This window comes from Chironomus tepperi, unplaced genomic scaffold, assembly GCF_022539635.2.
Source record: "Chironomus tepperi strain 1889 unplaced genomic scaffold, CSIRO-AGI_Ctep_v1 contig_177, whole genome shotgun sequence".
In the NCBI taxonomy this organism is placed as follows: Eukaryota; Metazoa; Arthropoda; class Insecta; order Diptera; family Chironomidae; genus Chironomus; species Chironomus tepperi.
In genome coordinates this window covers 2433486-2452565 of record NW_027226299.1, presented here as the reverse complement: position 1 = coordinate 2452565, position 19080 = coordinate 2433486, and the positions used below count along the sequence as shown (strand labels likewise).

The 19080-nt window shown below is 31.8% G+C and overlaps 5 protein-coding genes across 8 annotated transcripts; 4 read left to right on the top strand and 1 right to left on the bottom strand.

Annotated features, from left to right (window-relative positions):
- Positions 1-69: 69 nt before the first annotated feature.
- LOC139089606 (trypsin-3-like) lies at positions 70-1153 on the top strand. The gene is made up of 4 exons (XM_070639189.1): positions 70-294; positions 350-772; positions 826-924; positions 986-1153. The coding sequence occupies exons 1-4, from the start codon at positions 102-104 to the stop codon at positions 1042-1044; spliced, it is 774 nt and encodes a 257-aa protein (XP_070495290.1). The 5' UTR covers positions 70-101; the 3' UTR covers positions 1045-1153.
- Positions 1154-1413: 260 nt separating this feature from the next.
- On the top strand, positions 1414-2767 carry LOC139089607 (trypsin-3-like). Its single transcript, XM_070639190.1, has 4 exons — positions 1414-1630; positions 1687-2097; positions 2158-2256; positions 2314-2767. The coding sequence occupies exons 1-4, from the start codon at positions 1432-1434 to the stop codon at positions 2370-2372; spliced, it is 768 nt and encodes a 255-aa protein (XP_070495291.1). The 5' UTR covers positions 1414-1431; the 3' UTR covers positions 2373-2767.
- SLC5A11 (Sodium/solute co-transporter-like 5A11) lies at positions 2384-8182 on the bottom strand. Of its 3 annotated transcripts, none has more exons than XM_070639187.1 (5): positions 7839-8182; positions 5005-5504; positions 4874-4939; positions 4076-4350; positions 2384-4015 (listed from the first exon to the last, which is right to left on the bottom strand). In XM_070639187.1, exons 2-5 carry the CDS (start codon positions 5443-5445, stop codon positions 2935-2937), a joined length of 1863 nt encoding a protein of 620 aa, XP_070495288.1. In that variant the 5' UTR covers positions 5446-5504; positions 7839-8182; the 3' UTR covers positions 2384-2934. The 3 variants fall into 3 exon arrangements, with proteins under 3 accessions (XP_070495288.1, XP_070495286.1, XP_070495287.1); XM_070639185.1 differs by lacking the exon at positions 7839-8182 and adding an exon at positions 7494-7650; XM_070639186.1 differs by lacking the exon at positions 7839-8182 and adding an exon at positions 7228-7391.
- Positions 8104-11523, top strand: LOC139089548 (uncharacterized protein MCAP_0864-like). The gene is made up of 3 exons (XM_070639102.1): positions 8104-8120; positions 8695-9554; positions 10397-11523. The coding sequence occupies exons 1-3, from the start codon at positions 8104-8106 to the stop codon at positions 11521-11523; spliced, it is 2004 nt and encodes a 667-aa protein (XP_070495203.1).
- A 759-nt stretch (positions 11524-12282) lies between these two features.
- LOC139089603 (ring canal kelch homolog) lies at positions 12283-18954 on the top strand. Of its 2 annotated transcripts, XM_070639183.1 has the most exons (6): positions 12283-12721; positions 13685-13822; positions 13890-14839; positions 14902-15146; positions 15209-16618; positions 16679-18954. In XM_070639183.1, the coding sequence occupies exons 1-6, from the start codon at positions 12594-12596 to the stop codon at positions 17543-17545; spliced, it is 3738 nt and encodes a 1245-aa protein (XP_070495284.1). In that variant the 5' UTR covers positions 12283-12593; the 3' UTR covers positions 17546-18954. The 2 variants fall into 2 exon arrangements, with proteins under 2 accessions (XP_070495284.1, XP_070495283.1); XM_070639182.1 differs by having other exon boundaries at positions 12284-12721; positions 15209-18954.
- Positions 18955-19080: the final 126 nt, after the last annotated feature.

Genomic DNA, 19080 nt, shown 5'->3' with positions numbered 1-19080 from the left:
TAATAACCATCAAGAATTATTAAAATGTATATACACAAATTGATATAAAATTAAGTGTTCCGTATTTTTCAAGCTCACTCAGTCGTGTGCCTCAATCAAAAATGAAAATTGTAGGCATTGTGATTTTGTCTTGTTTTATAGTTTACTGCTCAGGAAGAGGATTTGGTAGAATAATTGGTGGAAATGAAATATCAATAGAACAAGCACCCTATCAAGTTGCAATGCTTTACTTTGGGCGTCTACGATGTGGAGGAAGCATTATATCATGCAAATTTATTTTATCTGCTGCTCATTGTGAGTTTTATAGACTGTGATAACTGATTTCATTAATATTTTTGAATCCCCATAGGTATGTTTCAATGGGGAGGAGCTAAGATTCCGGTGGAATATATTTCATTCCGAGCTGGTTCTCCTAACTATTCAACTGGCGGCAGTGAACACCTAGCCTGTCGCTATGATATTCATCCACTTTATGATGATTTTCTTTTAGATTATGATGCAGTCATTTTTACCTTAATAAATTATATCAAATTTGATTCATTACGAAAACCAATAAAACTTCCCTACCTGAATGAGCCGTTCCTTACTGGAAATCCTGTTACCACAAGTGGATGGGGAACAACCGAAAATCAAACTTCAAGTAATGTTTTATTGATGATTGAACTTAAAATTGCTGACGAAGTTAAATGCTTTAATGCTCACGAGGCAGATGGTGGGATCACCACAAAAATGATTTGTGCAGAAGCAATATCCAAAGATTCTTGTAATGGAGGTAAGTATAATTTATGCTTAATAATACCTTATTATTAACGCTTTATTAAATAGATAGTGGAGGTCCTCTAGTAGATGTGAACACTCAAAAATTAGCTGGAATTGTTTCGTTTGGAGACGCAAGTGGAGAATGCGCGATTGATGGAGTTCCAGGTAGATTAAAATTTACTTTGCTAAGCAATTTAATAACAATGTTGTCTTTTTGGTATTATAGGCGTCTATACTCGTGTGTCATCAATACGACAATGGATCAAACAAATAATAAAGTTTTAGAATTCGGTTCTTCTAGTCACATTTACTTCTATATGCCATTTTTAAATATTTGCCAAACCATAATTTGTTAAAAGCTTCAATAAAGCAAATTTAATGTTTTGTTTATGCAGTTAAACTTTTTTTTTTTGATAACATCAATAAAGAAATCATTGACTTTTGCACGAAACCTTATACAATAAAGGAAAACATTTTGTTTTTTACGTATTTTATAGCCTGTATAATTAGCTGTAATTTTTATATCAAATGAGCGATAGGCAAATATCGGCGAATGCTTTAACTTACACTATTATTCATAAGAAAACCTTACTGATAATAATAAATTAGATAAAAATCCACTACTCTAATAGTTCTCGAGTTGATTCAATCGAGTTGTAAATCAGGAAAGACATGCAAGTGATACGGTTTGTTGCTATTTTACTGACAAGCTTAATAACGTTTTGTTCAGCAAAGGGAGTTGAGAGAATAGTTGGTGGATTTGAGGTTTCAATAGAACAAGCTCCGTACCAAGTCGCATTACTTTATTATGGATTTTTGCGATGCGGAGGAAGCATTATATCACGCAAATTTGTTTTAACTGCTGCTCATTGTGAGTTATGTTAAAAAATTACAAAATTATATCTTCTAAATTATCAAATTTTTAAGGTGTACACTATGTTCCGGCATCATACCTTTCAATTCGAGCAGGCTCAGCAGAACACGCTTCAGGAGGTACTGAACATAAAGTTGGTCGGGTGGATATTCATCCAAAATATGACAACTCACTTCTCGATTATGACGCAGCTATATTAACATTGCAACAAAATATTCAATTTGATACACTTAAAAAACCAATAAGGCTCCCGTTCCTTAATCAAGCTTTACCTACAGGAACTTATGTAACTACAAGTGGATGGGGTTTAACTGGTGATGGTGTATTGGCAAGTTCAGTGTTAAGAATGGTTGAGTTACGAGTTACCGATCAAGTTGAGTGTTATAAGATCTATCAAGAAGATGGTGGAATCACCACAAGAATGGTTTGTGCAGGTGCTATATCAAAAGACTCTTGTGACGGAGGTAAAAGATTTGACAAAATTACTTATTTTTTAAGCAATTAGCTCACAAAATATATTTTAGACAGTGGAGGTCCTTTGGTGGATATAAGAACTAAAAAACTTGTTGGAATCGTTTCTTTTGGACTTGATAGGGGCAAATGTGCTATTGATGGAGTTCCTGGTAAATTGATTTATTTGAGTAGCGTTGACTTTATTTATTAATCATCAATTTTTTAAGGTGTCTATACTCGAGTTGCATCAATAAGGCCCTGGATAAGACAAATTGTGAGATTTTAAAAAAAGTTGAATTAAATTTGGCATTATGTTTATTGGTACAAAGGATTGAATACATATTCCTTAAATCTGTATATAATTAAGATGTTTAAGATGTACCTATGTATATGATTATGTTTAAAACTATCACAGTTTTTTCGTGAAAATTTTTTCAAATCCAATTTAGACTATTAACAATTGCAGTCTCGGAACAACTAAATTTGATAAATTTTAGAAATGATATGCTTAGCATAAAATCATATCACAAATACATATCTTTCAAAATGTTCTGATAGATGGGATTTGATTACTGTACAATATTGAAATTGTGATACTTTTTGATGATGCACTGGTTATCATGATTTTTTGTACAAATCAGACCATTTACCTACTTGTCTAAAATATTCTAATTAAGTACTGCCAATAAAAGTCATTAAAATAACATAAATAATTAATATCATTTAAAATAAATTATCAAATAAGTTCAACAATTTTCATCATTAAGATGTGTAAAAGTTTAAACCTAAATTGGTCAAGCACCAGTCTCTTATTCACTAAAAGTCTTAGGCTAAAATCGTTAGTTTTATCATCTCTGAATAACATTTTCGTCGTCTTCATATGATGTGCTGTTGTTCAATTGAATATTTTCCTTATTCCTCATATTTTTGCTACTTATTCCATAATTTGTGAAGCATTCGTCTGGCAAATAACGATGAATAACTGGAGAAATAAGTTCAGGATCTACTTTATCAAGTCTTTGTGGTCCGGTAAAGTAACTGACTAAAGATCCAACAGTTACAACAGTCAATATTCCAATTGGATTAATCCAATGATAACTTAGTCGATACAAAGGAAACACATTTGATTGATCAGGAATATCAGGGATTACGATGCCTGTTAAGTTTCCAACAGGGCATTCTTCGACTGATACTGGTAATTTTGGTGCTACAACTTTACCACTTGCTGTAGCAATTTGTGATCCAAGTGAAACCCAACCCGATAAAGCAGCACCAGATATTGCACCAAATATAGCACCAGTTGATGTCGAGTAAGGATTCAACATTCCTAATGTGAAAATTCCAAATGTGGTCCCAGCTGCAATAGCTGTCAAAGATGTAGCTACACCAAGGATGCCACCTAGCTTCTCAACAATAAACAAAAATCCCATTGTGATTCCACCAAGAATTAAAATCGATAACTTGACAAAAATTGCAGCTGCCTTTTCACTTGGTCTCATTTTAAGGCATCCTTTTAAGATATCTTCTAACAATACAGCAGCTGTTGAATTCAAAACTACTGATAATGAACTCAAAGCAGCTCCAAAAACACCAGCGATAAACAATCCAGCAACACCTTTCCACTCACCAACAGTCTCCATCACATAAATTGCAAAAAGTTGATCATCACGCTTCACCATACCACTAGTTAATGGATCACATTTCCAATATTTGGCATAGATTAAAAGACCAGCATAACAACAAACAGAAACAAAACAAATGATTCCAACAGTAAATATTGCAATAGCCAAGCGTGCCTTCTTCATATTTGGCAATGACATATATCTCTGGACCATAGTTTGATTTACGGAATTAAAACTAGTCCAATAGCAAAATCCTCCTATCAAAACAGCCCAGAATGTTTGACGTTCATAAGGGGATGGGTTCATACTGTAAAATTACAACCAAAATTTAAAATATAGTCAAGAAGTTAAAAACATTTTAGCTTACTTAAAGAACTCGATTCTTCCACCCTCCATAGCTCTATCAAATACCACTGAAGGTCCACCAAGATAAACAGTTCCAATAATTGTCACAACAACTACAGAAATGAACATGATAATGATTTGCCATGCATCTGTATGAACAACAGCTTTAATTCCACCAACTAATGTGTAAAAGACACAGATTATGCAGACAATTCCTCCAATCAGATGTAGATTCACTCCTGACACTTGATTCATAGCGAGCGCAGGCACGTAAATTATGATGGGTAGAAAGAGCAACTAATGGAAATAAAAATAACGGTCAATAATTTTTCAAAAACTTTTCATGTGTTTTAGGTTAAAAACATTTGAAAGGTTCTGGTTTTCATAAAATGAAATCGAAATTCGCAAAAAATTGCAATTTTAACATAATTAATAGCAGGTAATAACTTAAAAAGCAATTAAAGTTATTCATAATTAATAATAAAATTTTGTTAAAAAAGTAATGTCCCTCCAAGTTTGTCTGTAGTAGTCCAGACGCTAATGAATTATAAAATTCTCGCATTGAACTGTGGAAATGAGATTAATTTAGCCTAATTTTGATTATATGACCACAATGAATATTTTAGTCACATAAATTAACAAATTTAAGGCATAAAAGTAAAGAAAATAATGTTATTAAAGTAGGAAATATTTTCAGTATGCAGTCTCGAACTCTTGCCCTCCAGCGTGATTATGTAATTTTTTTCTATGAAAACCTTTACTTCTTACTAAATCGTCCACTGAGTATTTTTAATTTTATTTTAATTTTTGACAAAATTACCTCGTCTATCACGAACATGATACTTGCTATCGTTCTCACATGTGAATTAAAGCGTAACTCAAGGTACTATTAAAAGGAAATAAAGCTTTTGTTTTAACAATGATTAGATAATTTTCTGAAATTCCTTTTACCTCATAAGAACTGCCAACTTTGAGAGAACAAAAGACGGGCAAATAGACGTAAGCAACGACAAATGCCATGAAGAATATTGACACAACAATCAGCCAATATTGGGTGCCATAGTTGTAAATTTCAGCTGGTGTTCCTAGAACTGTAACACCGCTTATATATGACGCAACAAGAGACATTGCAACTGGAAAAGACTTTAACTTTCTACTGCCCAAAAGATATTCCAGCATGGACTTTGAGCCGAAGTCTCCGCGAATTTTGTCATCGTATGTGTTATCGCTTGTCGACGATGATTTGCTTTGAGATTTTTTGCTTTTGCTGAAGTAGCCAAAATAAACGCCAACCGATGCACTGAATACTAGCATGGCGCCAAAAACAAGGTAGTCGATTAAGTGAAATCGAAAATTATCGACATCACTTTGATGTGCATTGGCGGTTGCCATCTTACACTTTATTCTCAGATTCTATTAATTCCAGACCATAAATATCACCTGCTTGTCATCTGAAAAGAAACGAATAAACAAAGGAATTAGATTTTTAAATAAATTTCGACGCAGTTCTTAGCTTAAAAACTTGCAAGTCTTTCTTTCTTCAATGTTTCATTCAACTTATTTCAGTACTTTGGTGCGGCTATTAATAAACAAGTATTTAAAGCTATTGACACACAGTACCAAATCAATACTTTGTCTTAGGAATGCATTTTATATTTCGTATTTTGATTTAGTTTTAATGGCTTAATAATACGCTTAGTTTCATTAGCAAATTCCATGAATTCTTGAAATACTTTGCCTTTAACATTCAAGTTTCATGCGAATTGGTGTAATGAACGAAAGATTCCAAGTGTGCAGATTAACAGTTTGTTCAAAGTCCATGAGCAAATATGGAGCTCAATAAATATTTCATTGCTACTTAAGCCATTATCTTTCAAAGCACAAAAATTAACGTCTACAATTGTTTATTTATCACACATAGGTACGTATGCATATTAACAGTTGATAAGTTTAACAACCTCAAGCTGATTAAGTGATAATGAATTGTTAACAAATGCCGTAAAATGATAATTTGTATCACTTATAACTGCTTTTATAGTACTGACAACTCAAGTGCTTAGAAAAAAATTATTAATGTCAATTTGATATATTTGCTATAAGAGAATAAATCGCTTTAGAATGCAATATGTGTCATAGAAATTGTCGATTGTAATGAATGAACTTTATACTGTCATACAAATATGTGCATCAGTTGAACTGGAGTCCCGAATGACGCAAATGAAGAATGCTTCGTCAAGGAGGTTTTAAGACTTCTTTAAAGTTCCATGACGGAACCTTCTTCATTTGCATCGCTCGGAAGTGAAAATCGCATATTGTAAATATTGTCATACTCTTAGCTTTGAACTTAAACAACAACATGTGCAAGCAGCAACATACGTCTTGTTTACTTCGAAAAAATGGGCTCGCCTGAACAGAGAAATTTGGATTATGAAAACAAAATAGCCGCAACAAGTGTTGAGCTTTATCAACAACTTTAACATAGTGTTGGTTTCAAGGTCGTTATTTTACTTTTATTTTCTAAATCGTTAATATCTACTAATTTATGTAATTTATTATTCATAGTATTTGAATAGGAAAGATTAATACATCGATTAATTTCTTTCGAATGTCAGAACTAAAAATAAATTGAGAATATATGCTTTTCGTTTCTGTCAACCTAGAAGCACTTGTTTAAATAATAAATAATCAACTTTCCAGGTACTAGTTAATATTTTATGGAAGTAAATAAACAAATTAGAAATTCACAAAAATAGCAATTAGCAACGAACTAGATTTAGATTTGTTTGCGTTTTAATCTTATTATAATCCACAAACTAATTATCATCTTCATTTCTATTTTGTCAATGAAAAATCTTCCATTGACAGTATTTTAAAGCAAGTTTATCACATCGATATTCACTAAAAAATCTAATCAGGTCAGTGTGTCGATAAGAAAAGATTTTAGACAAACTTAATTATTTAATTCGACCTTCAAAGGCATTTTAATTTTAAATGTCAATTAAATTCATGGATTTTTCACTATTTTTATGGTTTTATGACACATATTAATTTTTTATTGAAACATTCACAGCACAGAAAGTCCTTTACGTCAAGATCAGTGTTCACTGATCAAAGTCCAATTGAAATTTCTTGATAAAAAATTAAAGCGATCTTTAGACTGCTGTTATCACTTACACACATGTATGATTGAATGAATTGAAGTTATTAAATAAAAATTATTTTTTTATTGCTTTTTAATTCACATCAATAAAGTTCCGCAAATATATCAATCAATTGAAGATTAATTAAAAATAACTTAAACGTGCAACAATTATTGTAAAGAGCGAAATCAGCGGGAAGCTTAAGGAATGAGAAATAGAAAGAAACTGAGACAATATGAATGAAAATTCGAGTATATGAAGGCAATCCGTCGCTCGTAGAAGAAATACATTGCAACTTACAGGGTTGTCGGTTGTAAGCTTTCGGCTTTAAAATAAATATTACACTTCCTTTGTAATTTAAAACAAAAAAAAAGAGAAAATTTTTTTAATGTATATGACACGTAGAAAACTCTGGATGTCAATAAAACTTGTTTTGATTTTTAATAATTTTTAAAATATTAGCACTATATTAATTTTACATTTATATGAGAAAAACAACCTCACACACTTAATATAAAGTTCTCATTTTTTCTAGTTGCATAAATGATTTTTTTTTTCTTTTGAAATTAATTGAGCGATTTTATATCAAATTTATTCACATACAAATTAATTACTTGCATAAGTAAAGGTAAAAATTAAACTAACCATGGTTTATTTTATCGAATTCTCAATTGCTTTAAGCGTGTTATCAGCTGAAACATTGCTATATAACGATGAACAAAACACACAGAAAACTGAACTTTTTGTTTGTTTTCTTCTTCTTTCATACAACTTGTCAATGTTTTTCCCGCAATGGAACCTCTCTATTGTGAATTAATGTGGTTTTTAAATTATTTTTAGCTGTTAGAGTTCGTGCGCGAGTATGATAAAAATAAATTTTGATTAAACTTTTGAACGAAATGGCGTCCATATGGCTGCCAATCGGAGGTGACTTCCATTTGGTATTAATAGAAGAGGTTTTGCGGAGCCTTCTTCATTTGTGGCGCTCAAGGAATATACTCACAAAATTGACCATATTCAATCACATTGATTTGGTATACTCATGATCACGCTCATTTAGATGGCTGTCAGTGATGAAAGACACAGGCTTCACTTGGTTTGAGTCCTGTCTGAGTTTGATGAATAACTCTTAAAATATGAAATTAACAGCAAAATAATCAATATTTCACAGTCAGAACTGATCATTTGCAATTTTAATGAATCATACTTATGATTAAGTGATTATTCTACTTTATGATTATTAAAAATAGGGCAAATATCATATCAACATACATCATTGTCCGCATGTTTGTCAACAAACGAAAAATTTAATTTACTCACCGATTCTTCCTTATCTGCAGAGAATTCTATATTTTTGATTCATTAAACTTCAAGCTTATCAACTACGCTCTTACAAAAATTTGCATCAGTAGTCAAATAATCCTCGAGTAGACAGAACATTTTTATAAATAATGAAGTTAATTTTAAGCGTAATTTTAATTTGCTTCACAAATCTAATTAGATCGGATGACTTATCGTGTTATTTCATGACTCATAGTGATGGTTACAATTGTCATGTAAGGGGACGTTTTGAACAAAATACGACGATAACATCGATCAATGGAGTTCATAATAAATTGAAGAATGACAGTGACGTAGAAGTTCTGTTTATGGAAAGGACATCACTTTCAAAATATCTTCCATTTGGAGTATGTACATTCTTTGATAGTTTAACTGAACTTGAATGTTTTGGATCACAACTTATCGAATTAACACGTGAAGTCTTTGTTGGCTGTTCAAAACTGGATTTAGTGATGATACAAAATTCTAAATTTACAAGTTTACCAACGGATGTATTTTATGACCTTGCCACCCTCAGAACTTTAGAAATTTCGTCAACAAAATTGAGTGTCTTACAAGCAGGATTATTTGAGAAAAATCAAAATTTATTAAAGCTAGAACTGCAAAACAATCAACTAGCAATAATAAATGTGGAATTTCCGCCAAGTGTCATTCAAATTGACCTTACAAATAATCTGTGTATCGATAGCAATTTTACAAAACCTGCTGACGAAATTTACCGAAAATGCAGCAACGAATCTGTTAAAATCATTGACCTTACAACCGAAGATCTATCAATTAGAAGTTTAATTGACAAACTTAATGCTTCAGTTATTTCAAACGAACTGGAAATAAAAAAGTTAATTAATCTCACACTCGACAAGAGCCAAAGTGATAATAATGACATTATAATGAGACTTGACGAAAATCAAATTTCTTTGGAAAATATTCAAAATTCGTCTTTGAGAGAGCAACAAGATGTCAACGACAAAGTTTATAGCGAATTAACGAAAATTAATCGAGACCTTGTTGACGAAAGGAGTGAATTTGAAAATAAATACTCATTTTCGGAATCTGGAAGAAATACAAAGGTTGATAACATACTAAATGATCTCAAAGAGTTGAGGACTTCAAATGAGAGAAGATTTTCATGGAATGAGACATTGATTTATATAATGATTATTTTGGTGATTGTCAGTATACTTTTATTCATGATTACTCTTATAACTCTGAGAAGAGCGAATCAAAAAAATCTTAATAATTTTCTGTTGAGCAACATAGAAGCTTGAGACAATAAATAAATGAAGAGAAAGTTTTCATATCCCAGTTATTTCATTTTTCTTTTAACAGGAACTTTTTGTTTCATTTTCAGCACTGATTCATAATCTAGAATTCCATTAACATGGATCATGCAAAGTGTGAACTTTTAATCTTCTCACTCAGAACTGAAAACAAAGTCTAATGTGTTGATATAATTGAATTATTGATACATCACTTCTTCCTTTCAATAATAATGAGCTGATAATGTGGAAAAACTGTGTTTATTGAATTAAATGAGAATAAATGAGCAATTTTAGGAAATTAATATATTACATTAAGAATTGTGTTGTCTCCCTTTTACTGTTTGACTTTTTAAAGCTTGGATGAATGACGACATGTACTATCAATATTTCAAATGTGCGATTCTGAGTTTTAATCATAATTTAAAAATACTCTCTTAAATCTCAATTTTTGAGTCTATTTTATTATGAAGTATATAAGCGACGTTCAATAAAGTAGAACGATTTAGTTTACTCCAAAAATTTCTTCAGTAAAGTTCAGAAGGATGAAAATTTGCATAGCTTATTTGTTTTTGCTGCTTTGCTTTATCACTAACAATTCAGCAGAACAACTAGAATGTGATTATATTAAGCATAGTGATGGATATAATTGTGAAATGAAAAGTGTATATGAAGAGAATAAGGAAATAACATCAGTTATCGGTGAACATAAATTCGGAAAGAATGACACTGACGTGGAAGTGTTTTTCATTACTGATTCTAGCAAAACAAAGTATGTCCCGACTAAAATTTGTGGAGTTTTAAGAAATATAACCAAATTTGACATTTATGGAACATCATTAGTTGAAATAAAGCAAGATGTCTTCGGAGAATGTTTTGATCTTAAAAAAATTGTCATCAAATACATCAAATTAAAGACCTTAGAAGAAGATCTATTCGAGCAAGTGGAAAATCTAGAAAACTTTGTTCTCGGTTTTACTCATGTTGAAGTTTTGCCACAAAAGCTATTCGCAAAAAATCAAAAACTTAAATTTCTTGACTTATCGTTCAACAAACTCAAACAAATCACAACGGAATTTCCCAGTACACTCACCATGTTGTCACTAATGAACAATGAATGTATTGACGGACATTATGATTCCAGAAGTTTGAGTTCAACAACGACAATGAATAAATTAATAATGGATACGTATAAGAAATGTAGACCTAATGGAACTGTCAATAACACCAATTTCACTTCATATGATACTATTCGAATTAATATAGTAGAGGAGCAAATTAATGACAATGAAAAGAAATTGTCTGCTTTAGAGACAATAATTGAAAATTTGGAAGTTAAATTAACAAACAAAATTGATGAAAACTTAAGAACACTCAAAGCATTTAAGTTAGACACGACCGATACAATAGATAAAATTAAAAAGGAAGTCACAGGATTAGAAAAAGCTTCAAAAGATCATAGTGAGAAATTCTTGAAAGTTACAAACCAATTACAATCAGATTCACGCGACATCAAGTTGAAACTTGAAAAAAATAATGAACTGAAGAAAATGAGTGCTGAATTGCGAGAAGAGATTAATCGCAATGAAAATCTTCTAGTCACATTATTCTGCTTTCAACTGGTGATGATTGCAGCAGCCATTTTCTTTGGAGTCTACAGAAATTGTTATTCAAATCGTGGTCATGGCGCTAGACTTGTTAATGATCAAACCAATCCTAACTTCCAGTAAAAAAATAAATAAATATGTTATTTAAAAAATTCATGAATTATTAATTAATAAAAATGGATTATAGCTTGATAATGAAGCTTAAAGTATATTTTATTTAATAATCAAGCCATGCGATAGTGAGGCTTGAGTAATAACATCATTATCATAGAGGCATATTCAACCTTTGACAGACATTGAAAATAATATTTTTTAATTTAATTTCAAATCTTAAAAAATTATCAATTTATTAATTTTTACAAAAAATAAAGTGTAATACTTACTTATATACCTAAGGAAGAAATAATAAATTGTTGAAAGATTACTGTGCACTATTGTCCCCGCTTACTTACTTAGCTAACAGTACAGATCAATTGACTCCCCATGGACTCCCTCAGATGACATCTAAAGTTGATTTTATAGTATCGTCTTGATATCATCTGCCAATTTTCAATACCAAGTACATACTGACAATATCCGAAAATTTCTTACCAGGAGTTCTTTGGATTATATCTTTTATATATCCAATTCCCTTACTTTAGACATAAATTTGTTTTGTTGATTTACAAAGCTCAAAGTGACTCATTTTAGATCTACGCAATTGAAATTTCTTTCCATTTGTAAAGTATAATACATTCTTTTGTTATTAAATATTATTTCATGATCAATTTACATAAATAAAGTTTTCAAATATTTATTTAAAAACAAATTTTTTTAACGTTCACAAAAATTTCAAATAAAGTTAGCAAAGACACAAAGTCGGTTATTCAAACAATCAAAGTAACATGATTATCCGAAGAAAATTTTGAGAAATGAAAAATTAAAACAGTCAGATCAATTTTTTTTCGGATTTCATTAAAATAGTTTCCGCTAAACATTTCAGATTTTCATGTTCATAAGTTTGTGTTTTGGTGATAAGAAGTCGTGATTTTGTTAAACATTTTGAGTGAGATTTCCGGCAAAAAAGTTTATCGATGAAAACATTTTTTTTCTTCATTTTAACAACAACAATTTGGTCGACTCTTAATTCTGGAAATTAAGAACTGAACTGGTCTTATTCGTTTTAATTAGTTCAAATAAGTCACATTTAAACAATGATGAATTTAACAAACAATAATTCTGCAAGCAATAACAATCTAAATCAAAACGTATCTAATGTCCTGGATGCAAATAATGGAGGAAACAACAACAATAATAACAATAACAACAGAGCTCGCGAGAGGTAAAGAATAACTTTTTATCTCTTTTAACGTATTTTCGCTATTGCGTTGTAGTTAAAAATTAAACATGACTATATTTAAATACAATATTCATAATTGAAATCATATTCAGAATTTGCGGTGTATTTTATTGTAGTATTAGAGACTCGGTGACGGTTTGTGGTAGATAAAAATAGACTTCGAAGTGTAAAATATGACAAAATTGATTTTCATGCTCGCACTTGAACCAGAGGTCCTCGCTGCCATAGTTATTGCACTTTGGACTCAAGCTTGCTTTGTTGATTTAGGATGCTCAAAGTTTGGCTAATAATCTTAAATATAAACAAAATATCAATATGGTTACACGTGATTAAGATCCCAATATGTATAAATTGCTGTTCTAAAGTTCTTTTATAAGGACATAAAACCAAAAAGAAAGTCAAATCACATGTACATAATTTCACGTTTTAGCACGTGAAACACGTTTCGTAGTTTTTATTTACATTGTATTTCATAAGGAAGAGAAAAATTTGTTTAATAACAAAACATGACCTTTGCGATCTGAATCTTATGTTTTTCGTATAAAGTTTCGATTTGGGACAAATATTTGCCAGATAACTGAGTGAAATTGTTGTTCATACTTGAATTATTAATACTAATTCATGAGCAATGAAACAAAACATGTCATGAATATTTATTATATTACAGAAACTACAATAGAAAGTTTCAAGGTCGATCTTGTTTATATTTTGATCACATGAAATTAATGTCACTTGACTTGACATTTACTGCTTCAATTTATAAGCAAAATTTATCCTTTTAAATTTTCCACTCTGTTTAAATTTTTAAAAGGAAATAAAAAAAAATCTATTTTTAAATTTGCATATTAGACGCACGAAGGAAATTATACAAAAAAAAATGCATAAAGCTACTCAATTCTTTCATTTCTTATTCTCATAAATTATTTTAATTAAAAACATTCGCAGCTGCTTACTTCGATGTGCCAGTCAGAGTTCATTAGATGAAAGTTCACAAAAAATTCCACGTCAAAGATCGACAACAGGAACGTACAAAAATGATGCACATACCAATCGCTCATTTGACACTATGAACGAAATGAGAAAGTATGTATATTTTTATATGATAAGGATTGAATGTTTATGGCAATAACTAATTAATATTTTTCAATAGACAAAATCTTCTCTGTGATGTGATTCTGATTGCTGATGGTATGGAAATTCCTGCTCATAAAATGGTTCTTGCATCATGCAGTCCTTATTTTTATGCAATGTTTACTGGATTCGAAGAATCTCGTCAAGATCGAATAACAATTCAAGGAGTTGATTATCATGCACTTGAATTACTTGTCGAATACGTATATACATCCGTCGTAATTGTAACCGAAGAAAACGTCCAGGTTCTCTTGACCGCCGCTAATCTTCTACAACTCACTGATGTTCGTGATGCATGCTGTGATTATCTCCAGTCACAACTTGATCCAAGCAATTGCTTAGGAATTCGTGAATTCGCTGATATTCATGGATGTGTGGATTTATTCAACTATGCTGATTCATATATCCAACAACATTTCTGTGAAGTTGTTCAGTTTGAAGAATTTTTAAATCTCACAGCAAATCAAGTGGAAGCGTTTGTAAGAAGTGATTCACTTTCCATACCAAGCGAGGAGAAAATCTTTGAATGTGTTATTGCTTGGATACAAAGTGATCCACTAAATCGACAACAACATTTAGGAAGATTAATGCAGCATGTTAGATTACCGTTATTATCACAAGACTATATTTTACAAAGAGTCGAAAAGGAACCTTTACTTCAAGGTGATCTTCAATGCAAGGATCTAATTATTGAGGCATTGAAATATCATCTCCTTAAGAACGAACAAAAATTAATATTTAGTTTCAATACACCGAGAACCATTCCCCGTCGACCGATTGGAAGGCCTAAAGTTTTACTTGTTATTGGTGGACAAGCACCAAAAGCTATTCGTTCTGTTGAATGTTATGATTTGAGAGAAGAGAAATGGTATCAAGCTGCTGAAATGCCAAGTAGAAGATGCCGTGCAGGTGTTGCTGTATTGGGTGATAAAGTATACTGTGTTGGTGGATTTAATGGAGCCATAAGAGGTTAGTAAATACATGACATGCAATATAGATAGAAAATAATTTATACCTTCTCTAATTTTCAGTAAGGACTGTTGATATCTATGACTCTGTATTGGATCAATGGAGTAGCTGTTGCTCTATGGAAGCTCGTCGTTCTACGTTAGGTGTTGCTGTGTTAAATAATTGTATCTACGCGGTTGGAGGTTTTGATGGATCAACTGGTTTGAGTTCAGCAGAGAAATATGATCCAACCACTCTAGAATGGCGAATGATTGCGTCTATGTCAACAAGGAGATCATCTGTTGGAGTTTGTGTGCTTAATGGCTTGGTAATTAAAATTTATCTACACATTAAAAGCAAGTGCGAATTTCTATCGATTATTTATTTTAGCTCTACGCTGTGGGCGGTTATGATGGCGCCACTCGACAATGTTTATCATCTGTTGAATCTTATAATCCACTAACAGATTCTTGGATTGCTGTTGCTGATATGTCGGCAAGACGAAGTGGTGCAGGTGTTGGGGTACTTAATGGTTTAATTTGGTGCTGTGGAGGTCATGATGGGCCTTTAGTTAGAAAATCAGTTGAGTATTATAATCCAGAAACGAATACTTGGCATCAAGTTTCTGATATGGCATTTTGTCGTCGTAATGCTGGAGTTGTGGCACATGGTGGTTTATTATATGTAATTGGTGGTGATGATGGAACCAGTAACTTATCATCAGTTGAAATTTATCACCCAGAGTCTGATTCATGGAGATTATTGTCAGCATGCATGAATATTGGACGTAGTTACGCTGGATGTACAATGATTGATAAACCGCCGATCTGAAATGAGGAGCAGGGTGCATCGAGTGCACTGTCTAACAACATCAACAATAATGGCCAAAATGACGATGAAAACAGTCAGGCAGAATCTAACAACTTCGAAGTACAAATACAAGTTCAAGCCCAAGTCCAACAAAATGGTGTAAATCATTATGAAAATGTTGATGCTGTCCCGCTCGGTGTCCCTGCACAACAAAACGAGCCAAATGTGGCACAAATTGTAAACCTTCAGCAAAATGCTATTCGTCCACAACCTCCCCCCGTACAACAATATCATCCACAATACCGAAATGATGCTTATGATCGTAATGGTGGATATGATATTCCTAGAAATGCTCGAAATCAAAGTAATTACGCAAATGTACCGAATGGACAACGTCGTTCTAATTTGCACCTTGATATTCGTCCTCGTTGTCCAACAGCAAATCATCCACATCAAAGAAGTTTTGATGATACTGAATCATGTTATTATGGATCAAATAATGGATACAACATGTATGAAAGGATAAGGGATGAACCATTATATCAAAATGCTGCAAACAATTCAATGTATGGTCGTTTAGATGTCATTGGACATGGAATAGGAAGAATAGAACGACACTTGAGTTCATCATGTGGAAATATTGACCACTATAATGTCGGTGGACATTATGCAGTTTTAAGTCACTCACATATTAACTCAATGGTGATGAATCAGAATCAAATGCCAGTCGGTTCATCACAAAATCCACGTGAAGGAGTCAAATCACTATTTAGTTGTTTGGGAGGTGAAAATTCACAATCCATGAATAGCATAAATGATAGTGATTCAAGTTCATCGCAAAATCCAGGATTAAATCCTGCATCATCACAACAACGAGCAACTGGCGCTATACCAAAGACTAAAAATAAACAAAGTAATAAGGTTTCACCCAAACCAAGCACTTCTTCTGCTGTTGCTACAACATCATCTGCTACATCCGCATCATCTGCAGTAAGTCCACCGATTCCACCGCCTATACCAAAGGCTAATTTCTCAAAATCATCATTACAGTATTTACTCATGAACAAATGGTTGCCATTAGGACCAGATTATAAGATAATTGATTTCAATTTCATGTTTAGCCGTAATTGCTCACCATCTGGACATATAAATGAAATCGGGCATGAAGGCGTGGTTCAATTTAATGGACAAGCTGAGATGCTTGATCCAAGTCTATATCAACAGCCACCAAGAGAATATCCAATGATGAACAATGGACAATATCCAAGAATAATACGTAATACACCACAACTTTCACGTTTGCATGAAACCGAAGCAGAAAATGTTCAATACGAGAATGTACAACGTGCGGGAAATGCTTTTAGAGCAAGGTCAGAAAGTCCAAGTTTCAATGGCCCGCGTCAACGAATACAGCAAGATGACCCGTTCCGTAACTGGTCATTCAACTTTGAAAATAATTCATTCAAACCTTCTGGAACTGTTCAGAAGCAGCAACAGTCACAACGAGATGGAAAAAGACCAACTGAAGGTGTAATTATTAAGGATTTTCAGGAACAAAATCCTCGTAAGGAATTACCAGTTGTGGTGGCAGAACAAGAAGTCCAACCACAAGATCCACAACCTTCAACATCGAAATCGACCAGTCCATCTTCAAGTGATGCATCGTCTGGATTGTTAGGAAAGACTGGAGAAATGAAGAAATCTGAAAATTATGACAATCTTGCAAGCTTGCAACATGATCCACTGCCGTCAACTAGCGGAACTAACAATAACAATATTAGCGTACCAAACGGGAAGCAAAAGAAGAAGAAATCAACAGAAAGTCAATCAAGTGATTCTGTTACACTTGCAGAAGAAGACGAAGATGATGACAATGACGACCCTTTTGCTGATGATTTAGAGTCTGACATAGATTAGAATTGAAAAAAAAAATGATAAAATTATTTATTAATAGATTATTGACTATCAAGACACCTTTGCATGACTTCATGCACACTAATCTTTAATTAATCATCTGTGAATTTATTTATTCAAATTTTGAACTGAAAATTTTAACAAGAGAACAAATTTTTAAAATTATTTGGAAACTATCACTCAAAATGACTTGTTTTTCCTACTTCCTTGCACTAAAAATAGGAAATTTTAACGTATAGTTTATTAAGCGGAGCTGAACAAACACTTCTATGGAAAAAAATATATAAAAAAATTATAAAATTGATAATGAATTTAGAGGAAAAAAGGAAAATAATATGAAACTGTGTTAAAATAAGTTTACGGAATTTTAAGGTCGATTTTATTTGTATGGAATTTGGTCAGTGGTGGACAACCTTTTATTTCTGTGGTACATCTTGATGGAAAGCCTTGATCCTAGCCGAACATGGCATACGGTTCTTGGTATTTTCAAAGTTACTAGTGTGCCACGGTAAACAGGTTGTCCACCACTGGATGAAGTTCATAAAATAGTCTTGAAATTTAATAGTTCAACAGGTTGTAATGCACTCATTTCAATGACATTTTAGACCTAGATAATTCCATAATAGTAAAATTACCTTAAACATGAAATTTTAAATGATATCGTAGTAACTTATTGATATAAAAAGTAATTTTGTTTAGAAAGATATAATTAAAACGTTGTATTCGACTCTATTTTAGTTTCCAGTTATCGAATATCAATTATTGTATTTCAATATTTTAAGTAGTAGTCATTAGTATTAGTTTGATAGAGTAGAATATGAAAGAAAAAAATGAAATTATTGCTAGTACACATGAGTATAAAGGAAAATTCCTTTGCATTTACTATTAGCATTAAAACTTCAAATATGATAGAGAAATTATGTCCAATGAATACTCAAACATTAGACTTTGAAAAAGTCCCAATAAAAATTTTGATCAGTGTGGTAAACTCAACAATGCGATAGAATTTGTAGGAAGGTCTTTTTCTTGAAACATTAAAATGTATTTGACAAAAGTATTCCGATATCCAAATACAATCTTGCATTTGTACTAGCCAATTAATCAACACTGAATATGATAATTTTCTTTACATCCAATTCATTTCAATTAACTTATTGATGCAGTTTTTAACATTTCGATTTTTCCAACAAATAAATGTAGAATGATTAATAAAAAAAATAATAAATATTTATGAAATGCCAAATGAATTAGATATTGTTTAACAAGGGCAAGATCGAGCCGATTTACATTTTAACGTAAATTTGTTACTTACATCAAGTGGACGCTAAAATATATTTGCTGCTCACCATGAAAACAAAAAGCTGTCAAAATTAAATGATCTACAAAATAAAAATTTTCGACTCATAAAATCATTTGGTCTCTTTTAGTTCTTTTAAAATTTTCAGATTGTTTCCATTCTTTCAATAAAACCACAGTATGAACTTGTAAAGTTCAAGATATACATCTCTATATTTGAGCATTGCGTATTTGAAATACTG